The sequence below is a fragment of the Microcebus murinus genome, chromosome 11 (genome assembly GCF_040939455.1).
Source record: "Microcebus murinus isolate Inina chromosome 11, M.murinus_Inina_mat1.0, whole genome shotgun sequence".
Classification (NCBI taxonomy): domain Eukaryota; kingdom Metazoa; phylum Chordata; class Mammalia; order Primates; family Cheirogaleidae; genus Microcebus; species Microcebus murinus.
In genome coordinates this window covers 37264659-37275666 of record NC_134114.1, presented here as the reverse complement: position 1 = coordinate 37275666, position 11008 = coordinate 37264659, and the positions used below count along the sequence as shown (strand labels likewise).

General features: G+C 35.9%; 1 protein-coding gene across 1 annotated transcript; it reads left to right on the top strand.

Moving 5' to 3' along the window:
* Positions 1-530: 530 nt before the first annotated feature.
* Positions 531-10255, top strand: MOCS2 (molybdenum cofactor synthesis 2). Its single transcript, XM_012740415.3, has 6 exons — positions 531-652; positions 2335-2479; positions 5269-5396; positions 5988-6138; positions 7073-7196; positions 9659-10255. The coding sequence occupies exons 2-6, from the start codon at positions 2382-2384 to the stop codon at positions 9725-9727; spliced, it is 570 nt and encodes a 189-aa protein (XP_012595869.1). The 5' UTR covers positions 531-652; positions 2335-2381; the 3' UTR covers positions 9728-10255.
* The last annotated feature ends 753 nt before the right edge of the window (positions 10256-11008 follow it).

The following is an 11008-nucleotide window of genomic DNA, read 5'->3' as shown; positions in this document are numbered from 1 at the left end:
TCCTGTATTTTAAACCCACTTGTCAGGTTTTGTATGTTGAATAACTAAACCCCCAGCTGCTGGGTCCAGTGTAATGTAGACTAGAATCAAAGGTCATTTGACAACATGAAAGACAATCACGGATTTGGTCATTTTTTTTATTTGTGTAATTCATCTCATGACTCAGACATTTGTTCACTGCTTAAGTGTTTTATAAAAGGTGCTATAATTTTATGTCAGTTAAAGACAGGCTTAAGATGTTTTCTAAGAAGATAAATACTTAGGATTTTAATGATGCCATATTTAAGTTTTTAAAACTAAAGGCATCTAGAAATTTGTCTGAATTGTGCTTAAAACATAACAGTTTTTCAAAATTTGAACTTGCAGATACACTGAAAAATTTTTATCGACAATTTAATTTTCTGTAACTTATAAAATTTGTTTTGGTTAAAGTAATACATTTGGAAAATGAATGAACCTTGTAACTTCTCCACCTGGACAGTCAGAAAAGGACCATGAGTTATTATTAAAAGCATTTTTCCTCCTTTTAGGTCGAAGTATTGTATTTTGCAAAAAGTGCCGAAATAACAGGAGTTCATTCAGAGACCCTTTTTGTGCCACAAGAAATAAAAGCACTACAGCTGTGGAAGGAGATAGAAAATCGTCATCGTGGGTAATTAAAATTTTGTAGAATGCATCTGATTAACATTTTTTTAATATTTTAAAAATATGTAAATGTTAAAAGTAAAAGGGCTAATTGTTATTTCCATGCTTAATGTCAAAAGGGCCATTAGTTGTATTTTTCTGGAACTACTCCTTGAAACTTAAAACTCTCATATTTAGAAATGCACAATTTCTTAAGGAAGGTTAAAGATATTTTGCTGAAAAAAACACAGAGAGCTGGGATACTCCCAGAGGGACATGACTGTATCTTCTTTCATAATTTACAAAATACTGCATTTTACAAAATACTGCATTTACAAGATTCTGCATTTTTATAACATTAAATGACATTGTTACAAATTCTGTTAAAAATGTGTGCTGTAGCTGGGCACAGTGGCATGGGCCTGTAGCTTCTCAGGAGGCTGAAGTGGGAGGATCACTTGAACCTAGGAGTTAGAGACCAACCTTGGCAGCATAGTAAGACTCCATCTCAAAAAATATCAGTGCTTTAACTTCTTTGTCCTGCCCCTCTCTTTAGAGAACTCAGAATAAAAATTTCTAAGATTAAAAAAAAATGAGCTACAACAAATCCTAGATGCTGCTGAGTTGCTGTGTTTGATTTTTTTTTCTTCTGATTTTGAAAAATGTATAGTTTTAGTGCTGTAATTCGCACCTCAGCCTTTTTGGAACAAATTATAAAAGTGGCTTATTCCATGGTGTTCTAAGAATATTAATGATGTCACATAAGTCTATATAGATGTTTACCCTAGAAGTCCTAGTGCTATATAGAAGATACTCCACATTGCAAGTTTAAAAGGAAACTATCTTTTGAGTTGCTCTCACAGTGGCTTCATAACTAATGAAACATGGTGGGGCCTCTGTTCTACTTCACTTTGAAACTTTTACGTGCAGGGAGGTACCTGGTCTTGTGGGAAACTTCCTAGCTATACTTAGTATGCTTGTGCATGTAGACAGAAAGCCCCTGGAAAGGCCATGTAGTGATTAGGAAATTTTTCTTTTCTTTTGATCTCATTTGAATGTTGCCTCCAGTCTAGTGGGTTTTGGTTTATTTGTTTAATTTTGCAAGACACACAGCATTTGATAAGGAGTTGTTAGCAGTTTAATACGTTCTTTGCAATGAATAAGTATGTTCGTTAGTGGATATGTTGTTTCTCCACAGAATATGAGTTAATAAGTAAATTTGGTGATACTTTATACAGTATTTTTTTTTCTTAACTCCTGACCTTGAGTGATCCACCCGCCTTGGCCTCCCAGAGTGCTAGGATTACAGGCGTGAGCCACTGTGCCCGGCCATTTTTTAAGAGATAGGGTGTCTGTTGCGTAGGCTAGAGTACAATGATGCAATCATAGCTCACTGTAACCTTGAATTCCTGAGCTTAAGCAATTCTGTTTCAGCCTTCTGAGTAGCTAGTACTGCAGGCATGGACCACCATAACCAGCTAATTTTTAAAATTTTTTTGTAGGGATGGGTCTCACTCTGTTGCCCAGGCTGATCTCAAACTTCTAGCCTCAAGTGACCTTCCCGCCTCTGCCTCCCAAAGTTCTGGGATTATAGGCATGAACCATGCCTGCCTTATTGAGTAATATTTATATAATATCTTTAATTGCAGCTGAAGAGATTTGAGGTCTATCACAGCATTGATACTTCTAATCATAGTTTTTCCCTTTCAGATTAGCTGATATCAGAGATCAGGTGATATTTGCTGTTCGTCAAGAATATGTCGAGCTTGGAGATCAGCTCCTCTTGCTTCAACCAGGAGATGAAATTGCCATTATCCCCCCCATTAGTGGAGGCTAGTGCTTTTGAACCATCTAGGTACGTGCTATTTGTTTTTATTAACCAGTGTTGAGTAGAAGGGCCATGCAGTTGGTAACTTGTATGTGGGTTGCTTAATTTGTTTGTATAGTCTTTGCAAGTATGTCTATATCAAGCAGTTGTTGATGGAGCAACTCTTTACTGGTGCAGACACACTTGTGAATATCTACATATCTTCTCTGCAGCAACTCTATTGTAAGCAGTTTAATATCAGTTTCATGTGTTTATTCTGTTCATTTAACATGGCTTATTAAGATCTTATTATGTGTCAGGCACAGTACCAGACAGTAGAATGTTACTATCCATATTTTTCAGGTGGGAAAACAAATTCAGAGGAGATAAAAAAAACTTGCCTTTGATCACATAGCTAATAAGTGGCAGAGACAATATTTGAAGTCATTATTGGACTCTCTATTTACTTTTTTGCTAATGTGCTTTCTCATGGTAGACCTTAGCTCTCCGGGTTACAGAGAAATGTAGAAAAATTACACAGCTAGTCAAAAGATCACTGTGCCTGAAAAGAAAGCTAATCATTGTTCAGATATAAAGGAATAGCTTTATTGTAGCTATGTTGCAGGTGGCTCTATGACCTATGCCATCTTTTTTTCATTCTAAGCAATTTAGTCCATATTTGAGTAGGATAATGTATAAGAACATTCTTCAGTCTAGTCTGGAAAGATCATGCTTAAGTACAGACAGATCGAATGAGGCTTAATTTATTGTCGACTGAAGAATAAGTAATGTAGAAATTAACAGTCATTTCTGATTAAAAAAAAAAAAACACCTCTTGGTAAGTCAGAAATGGCAGACTTTTTGATAGGATTTTTATCCAAAATCGAGGATAAATATCATGCTGAATGGCAAATACTTAGTTCCATTAAAGAAAGGAATAAGCCAAGGATGCTTGTTTATTTCTTTCACCCATTTTTTCCCCCTACTCTTCTGGAGAGTAGGAATGCCACAAAAAATGAAGTATAGATCTGTAAAGCAGATTGCCCTTCAGAAAACTATGGGCTGCCATAAAAGGAGTGTCTGTGTTTGTGATGATCACAGCAGTTCTTTGGAAAGATTGGAAAGATTACTCAAAAACCTTGTGTGTTGTTTATGTTTCGCAGGATTGGTATTATATAATTTTATAACTTGCCAACTAGGTTTTAGTAATCTTGTAAAATCAGAAGTTGTGGGAACTCAGTATGGTTTGAAGCTCATAGACCACATTTGTGTTGCCTATATCTTATTGCAAGAAAAAGAGGTAGAAGAAGCTGAGGTGGCTGAATAGCAGGTGATAAATCCTGGAATTCAGTGGTATATGAATAATTGTGCTTTTCTTTTCAGTAGTTGGAAGGAGATAGGGAAAGAACATTGGATTTATTAATTCCTTGGTTGGAATTTCAGCACCTTGAAGGAGTCCTTAACATCTCTGAACCTTCTTTTTCTCATCTTTCAGTTCAGATAAAACCTCAAAAAATTTATAACTATGCTTCTCATAGGTTGCAAGGTCCTACCTGTCTGTCCTGTTCTGTCCCTTGTTTGTACGTTCTGGAGCATATCCTGCTCTTACTTGCCCCAGAGCCTCAGAATTTGCCACATGCTCACTCTTCCTGGGGTCCCTGTTTCTTTACATGGTTGCCTTCTTTCAGGTCTCAGTTTCTAATATTATCCCCTGAGAGACACCTTAAGTAGTCTCTTCCCCAGCTCCCATACACTGACTCAGTACTTGTTTATTTCCATAACTTATCCCTGTTTGTAATTCTTATTTATTGCTTTGGTTCTCCCATTTGAATACAAGTACCTTCATGAAAGGAGCCTATGCTTTTGTTCCATGGTCAATATCTGGTGCCTGGCCTTAGTCTCTGGCACTTAGTGAGTATATAACGTTTAATGAATTAAATGAGAAATGCACGGCAAAGGGCTTTGCACAACACCCAGCAAATACATACGGAGTTCATTCCCTTATTTTCTCAGTTACTTAACTGGGGTTGTGCCAGGTCATAAAAGGAACCCAGTGTCTGTAGAATCACCATCATTCTGCTCTCCCCCCTTTCCTTTATGGATAAAGGAAAAGGCTGTTTTAGGTGTGGCACTTGGTAACATTAGCAGTTAGCGGTGGTGGGCATGTAGATGAAGGTGGCAATATCTCAGTTGTGCCAAGATGGGAGATATTACTAGCAATTACAGAATTTGCAATACATTGTCATATGAGATGGATTACACTTTAGTGATCATATTAATGGTGAATTCCTTTTTTATATTATGCCTGATTCATTAGGGATACTTATAAATATGTTGAGTCTTGCTAACATTTTACACTTATCTTTATCATTCAGGTCAAGTTATGCCTAATACATCTAATTGTGGGGGGTGGAGGAGAGGAGAAAAGAAACTTTCTATCTGAGGAATGTGAGCCTGTTTATCAGCCCCAGAGAGACACCGGCATGAAACAGCAGCCATAAAATGCTATACACTGGATATCACAACTCATTCCCTGTAGTTCAATAATGTATAGGGAGTCAATGTCATCTCTGAACCAATAGGAATTTCTGTCAGACAACTTTTATCAGCTGCCTCTTTGTTCTCTTTTCCTTTAAAAACCTGCTTGTAACAAAGGCAATTTAGAAATGGCCTAGGCAGCTGTCCTCTTTTTGGCTTAGGTAAACTCTTCATACTTTGTGCCTCAGCCTCTTTCTTTTAGGTCCACATAACAGAAAAAACATAAATTGAAAGAGCTTGTAAGTTGAATGTTTTGCCCCTGGTACAAGAGGTAAGATTTATTAACTAATCATTTCTAGGAGAGAGATGGATGAAGTTGGAGAGAAACCGAAAGAGATAATAAAATTCACTGCCAAGAAACTTTCAGTAGATGAAGTCTCACAGTTTGTGATTTCTCCACTCTGTGGTGCAGTATCCTTGTTTGTAGGTGAGTTATAATTTTCACAGCATCTATTGATTGCACAAGATAATAGAAATTAGCAAGTGCTTCCCATGGTCAGTGTTAATAGAGGATTTTGAGATACTGAGGAATAAACCAAGATTACTTATGGTGGTAGGTGGAAAATTTTTTTAGTTCTTATTTGTTTTGGTAGATTTGAATTAACCCATATTAAATTATAAGGCATCTTTAAAAAGTAAGATAAAGGCCATTGTTAGGAGAGAGAATTTTATATTTTCCAAATATTGAGGGAAAAATGTGCTAGATAATAATCCTGACACATAAATATTTTCCTTTTATGTATCAAATTCTGTTAGACAAGGAATATATGGCCTGGTTTGTCATATGAGTGTTTTAAGTAAGCTTAGTTAATCATTGTTATTTTATTTCCTTATCATTTTTGTGATACTTATCTTTTGTTTTCCTAGTAAGTTTTGTTTTTAGAAATTTCAAAGTAATTTTCAGACAAATTGGTATGCTACTTGTTCACTATTCAAAAATAATCCTTTTTAATTCTATTAATGTGCTATTTCTATTGTAGGGAAAAACTGTATTTAATTGTTTGCGCTTTTTTTTTAGGGACTACAAGAAATAACTTTGAAGGGAAAAAAGTCATTAGCTTAGAATACGAAGCTTATCTACCTATGGCAGAAAATGAAGTCAGAAAGATTTGTGGTGAAATTAGGCAGAAATGGCCAGTGAAACACATAGCAGTGTTCCACAGACTTGGGTATGCTTTCCTTTATCAATTTAAAAACTAAATATGTTGTTGTCTATCTGTGTACTAATTCTGACTCTTGTATCTTTCTTAGGAATTCTGTTTTACCATGTTACCAGGAGAGGAAAGTTTGGAGGATATAGGGACTGCTCTTAGTACCTTTAGTGACTGCCTGTTGGTTGTAACACTGGGAGAGCACTTGTTGCCCTTAGTGCAGTAACAAAGTGCATTTGTGCCTGGACTTTCAGGCCTTGGACCATAATGTGTACTAAAGGCCTTAAGACCTTTTTGAGACTGTTTTGTGGTCTGGTCTCTGTTCATATGACAGTCTCTTACAGATTCTGTTCCATGTAAATGCCTTTGAAAGTCAGTAAAGTAGTTTGCCTTTTTGTACCACTAAAAAGAGAGGAGTTCTTGGCTTTGAAAAGAAGCCAGAAGTTGAGCCTATGTGTATCGTATTTTATTAATTATTATTTTGTTATTAATAATGATAATCTTATTAGTAGTTTGTGAAAAACAATAACTAGTAGTTTGTTAGTGGTTAATGTTATCAATCCTACTAATATTTGTTGATTTTTTCAAAAATATTCTGTGTTATACTTGTAAGGTGGTAACTTGGTATCTCTGGGCATTACTTGGTGCTGTGCCTTGTTTGTGTCAGATGTTTGCTGATTCAATGAAAAGACCTTTTCTTCTTGGTGCCCATCTAACAGGTTTAGTGGATAGATGCTGACAATTTGGCCACAACATCAGATTCAGTATCTCCTCTGCTCAATGCTACTGGAATGAATTACTGTTTTCTAACTAAACTGAATGTTTAAGTAAAATAGAACTGCAGTATAATTCCAAGAATCCATAACTGGATTTTTTTTTCTATGTGTCTAGCAGATTCTTTAACACTTAGATACAGAGGTAATGGTAAATGTTTTTCCTCATCTCGTTAAAGCTTGGTTCCAGTGTCAGAAGCAAGCATAATCATTGCTGTGTCCTCAGCCCATAGGGCTGCATCCCTTGAAGCTGTGAATTATGCCATTGATAATTTAAAAGCCAAGGTGCCCATATGGAAAAAGGTAAGTTAAGAAGATACCTCATTTTGCCATGTGGACCTGATGTTTCTCAGGAATTCTTAGATTAAAGGGTAAGGAATATGAGTGCATACAATATTTGTATTTATGTGCTTTCTCTGACTATAGAACCTTATTTTCTTTATATGTGAAAAAAAAAGTGTTTATGTAATACCTCCTTTCCTAGGTTTGTTAAGCATGAAAAATACATGCTCCAGAGAATGCATGTCACAGAGTAGATCTCAATAAGTGGTAACAGTTAGAATTCCTAGGCTGGACTGTTCCTGTAGTTCATATATGAAGTCATTCCCTTAAATTAGAATTCCCTTGATTAGAGGGTCTTTCTTTTAAGATTAGAGGGTCTTTTAAGACCTTTCTTTTAAGAAAGTGGGAAAATTGCCTAGCTATTTAGGCAATGGCTAAAATAGAAATTTCTGAAGGCAAAAGAGCCTTTTTCCTAGAGCTTCTTCTTTTTAGGGGGGGAAAAAAGGTAAGTTATCACCATCTCTGAGAAAATACATAGCAGGTGAATTTAAAAACATAAATAGGAAATTCCACCTTGTTTTCTGTCAATAGGTCAAACCAATCAATAAGAGGAAGCAATTCTCTGGCTAAATAGAGCATTCTGAAGGGATGAAAAGGCCCAACTCTGTAACTTCTCCCCTGATGTAGTAGCACACTAACAGTGGGATTGTTGCATGCTTGCACGTGTGTAACTACACTTCAGCATCTAGAAGTGTTCATAGCATTGTGGCTGAGAGCAAAGCTGAGGAATTAATGAACAGCTCAGTAGATCAGAAGACTGGAGCAGAGGGCCAGGGCTTTTAAAGGGTGAGTCTCCTTTTTCAGGAGCCTCAGTCAGTGTTAGAGATAAGCAGATTGGACTCTGAACCAGAGCCTTGGTAATTTCATGACCGTGTTTTCTGAATAAAACCTGCAACCAATTGTTATAAGGGAATATTTTGGGATTGAGGATAGACTATCTGAAAGGAAACTTGGTGAAGCTCAGATATATGGTTGCTTAGCTACGAACAAGGCCGCTACAATTTTGATAGGATATGAGGCAGGCCTTGGCCTTGGAAGAGGGAGAAGTAGAAAAGAACATTCCAAGATAAGCTTCAAGCCGAGGCAGGAATAGCTTTCTTTACCAGGGAGGAAAGAATGGATATTAAGCCAACAGAAAGCAGATGAGGGGGAGCCCCAGAAAATAAGGGTAAGGGATAAGAGTTGGGCATATTCTTATTGTTGTGCTTTGAGGACTAGCTGAGCTATATGCTTTTCTCTGTTTGTGGAAATTTGGGGGAAGTGTAGGTGTTCAGAGAACAGCTGAATTTGGATTCCTCTCCCTGCAGAAATGGAACCTCTCCCTGCAGAAATGGAAAAGTTATAGGTTCCTCTTCCCTCCTTTCCACAAATTATCTAAATTCTAGTGTGGTTCTAGTCCTAGCCTGTGCTAGGGAAGTGGGTGACAGGTAGGCAGGGCTCATACTTCACAGAACAGCTCACTCTGGAGTACAGCTCACACCTGTTTAAGAACTTTTGCAGGTGGTCACTTAACCTCACCGCTAATGGAAATATCCCACCTGCCTTTGGAAAAGCATATTGAGAAATGGTTAAACTAAAGACCTTCCATCTTTTCCTATATAACCTTGCCCATGTTGTCTCTTGTCATGGTTCAAACTGGAATTAATTGTTTATTCCTTTCTGTTGTTGCACCTTGTCTTGTTATAGCTTCTTGTCTGTCATTTCTGCAGTTGGATTGAAAGTCCTTAAGTATAGGGAATATGTCTATTCATTTTTCTGTTCTGAGAGCCATATACAATCCATGTTCATTGGATTGTTAAAAGAGGACCATATTGAAATAGACATTGTTGACTAAAGAAAAAAAACTAATAATTGTAATAAAGAATTAATGTTAATCTTTTTAGGTGTCTTACTGAGGACTATAGGCCAAGGCCTACAGCCCAGGAGCAGTTCTGTCAGACTGCTCGAAAGCAGTGTTTCAGCCACTGCTTATATACAGGTGGTGGGGTTCAGTACGAGTAAGATCACATTAAGCTTGTTCAGAAGTTGTGTTAAAGCAGAATCACATCAAGGTTTGTGTGTAAGAGCACCTATGGTGATAGAGTACAGACGTATACTCACTGCCTCCATCAGATGTTTTCTTATGGAAAGGCAAGGACTAGGGTTATTTGTCTTTTAAGGAATATAGTGAGTCAAAACAGGAGATGCAGGGGGCCGTGTGCTGTCCTGTTTTGTCTTCAAAGCATTGTTGCGTGGAGAGTTATATGTCTTCACAGGATCAGAGGCCTTGTGAAATGATGCAATGAGCAGAAATGAGCAAACTTGGCTTCTTTTGTTGCTACTCTGTCTCACAATGTAATACTCATTTGTCTGAGTTATTCAAATGTATTTTCATTTACTAACATGATCTATTTTGATTTCTTGTTAATGCTTTTGTTTTTTAGGAAATGTATGAAGAGTCTTCATCATCTTGGAAAAGAAACAAAGAGTGCTTTTGGGCAACCAACGATTAACCACTTATGTTTTTAGAACACTAAATCTTAAATTTGTTGAACTTTCATTATTGATCACATTTTTATTTTTCTCCTCCACAAATTAAGCTAGTTTTCTGAAGTACAGTCTCTTATACCAGTGGGACAAAACAGGAAAAAAAAAAAAAGCCAAATAAATGGGAATGTAGAATGAGTGGTTATTTAGGAACTAGAGATAGAGGAAGGACTTTAGGGAAGAAATGGGATGATTTAAATGTGAGGAAAGATGTGTTTGGTAGACATATCCTTCCATGACTTAATTTCTGCTTGAAACTCAACTCATATTGAGGTGTGGACCCTTCTCATTGACTTTAACTGTCTTAGAAAGAGCCTTCCCCATCCCAGCCCCAATCCATTGATAGCATTGTTATCAGGATACATTGTGGGAATGTTGGCAGAACTGGAAAGTGTAAAAAGTCATTATCAGACCGTCTTGATATTGTAGATGTTCAGAACTTATGTATTCTAAACAATAAACTAAATAAACTCATGATTTAAAAAGTTTAAAAATAGTCTTTTCCTGTATTTTTAAATTCAGTGATAATACCTAAAATATTTCAAGTGGGAAATATGGAGATTTCCAGTATTTCAGAATTTATAATCTTACTATAAAACTTTTTGTATTTTATTAGTTGTTAATACTGGTATCAATATGTAAATCAGCATAAAATTGTTGTAAAACTTACAATGAGGTAGTTCATAGTTGATGTTTAAAATTTGACTCACAACCATTTAAGGAAATTATATTAATGAAATTAATATAAGGAAACTTATATGGTTATTTATTAAAGCATTTTCAGATAGTTGTCTTTTTGGTTGCTTATGCAGCATGATTAGCGAAGTTATTAAATTTTCTGCAAGATTTTTGCAACAGTGATCTAATTTTTGGTTGGTCAACCTTTATACTATCTTGGTAGACTTTATACTATCTTGATAGGTATAAGTCACTTATTGGTTTTATTTGAAAATTTTTTCCATCTTTTTTGAGGTATACATGACAAAAATTGTATACACTTAGGGTGTGCAAGTTATGTTTTGATATATATTGTGAATTGATTATCATAATTCAGCTAATTAACATATCCATTACTTCACATAGTACTTTTTTTAATGTGTGATGAGAATACTTCAGATCGACTCTCTTTACAAATTTCAAGTATACACATATAATTCTTAAAGTAATCGAATATCAGCATAATTAGTTGGCATGATCACAAAATTTGCATTATGCGTATTAACAAAAATTATACAATTAGACACTTA

Bases quoted from the DNA above. Each gene is read 5' to 3' on its own strand.
- MOCS2 (XM_012740415.3), top strand. From the start codon at position 2,382: ATGTCGAGCTTGGAGATCAGCTCCTCTTGCTTCAACCAGGAGATGAAA. The intron at 5,397-5,987 runs GTGAGTTATAAT...CTTTTTTTTTAG, and splicing joins TGCAGTATCCTTGTTTGTAG to GGACTACAAGAAATAACTTT. The intron at 6,139-7,072 runs GTATGCTTTCCT...ATCTCGTTAAAG, and splicing joins GCAGTGTTCCACAGACTTGG to CTTGGTTCCAGTGTCAGAAG.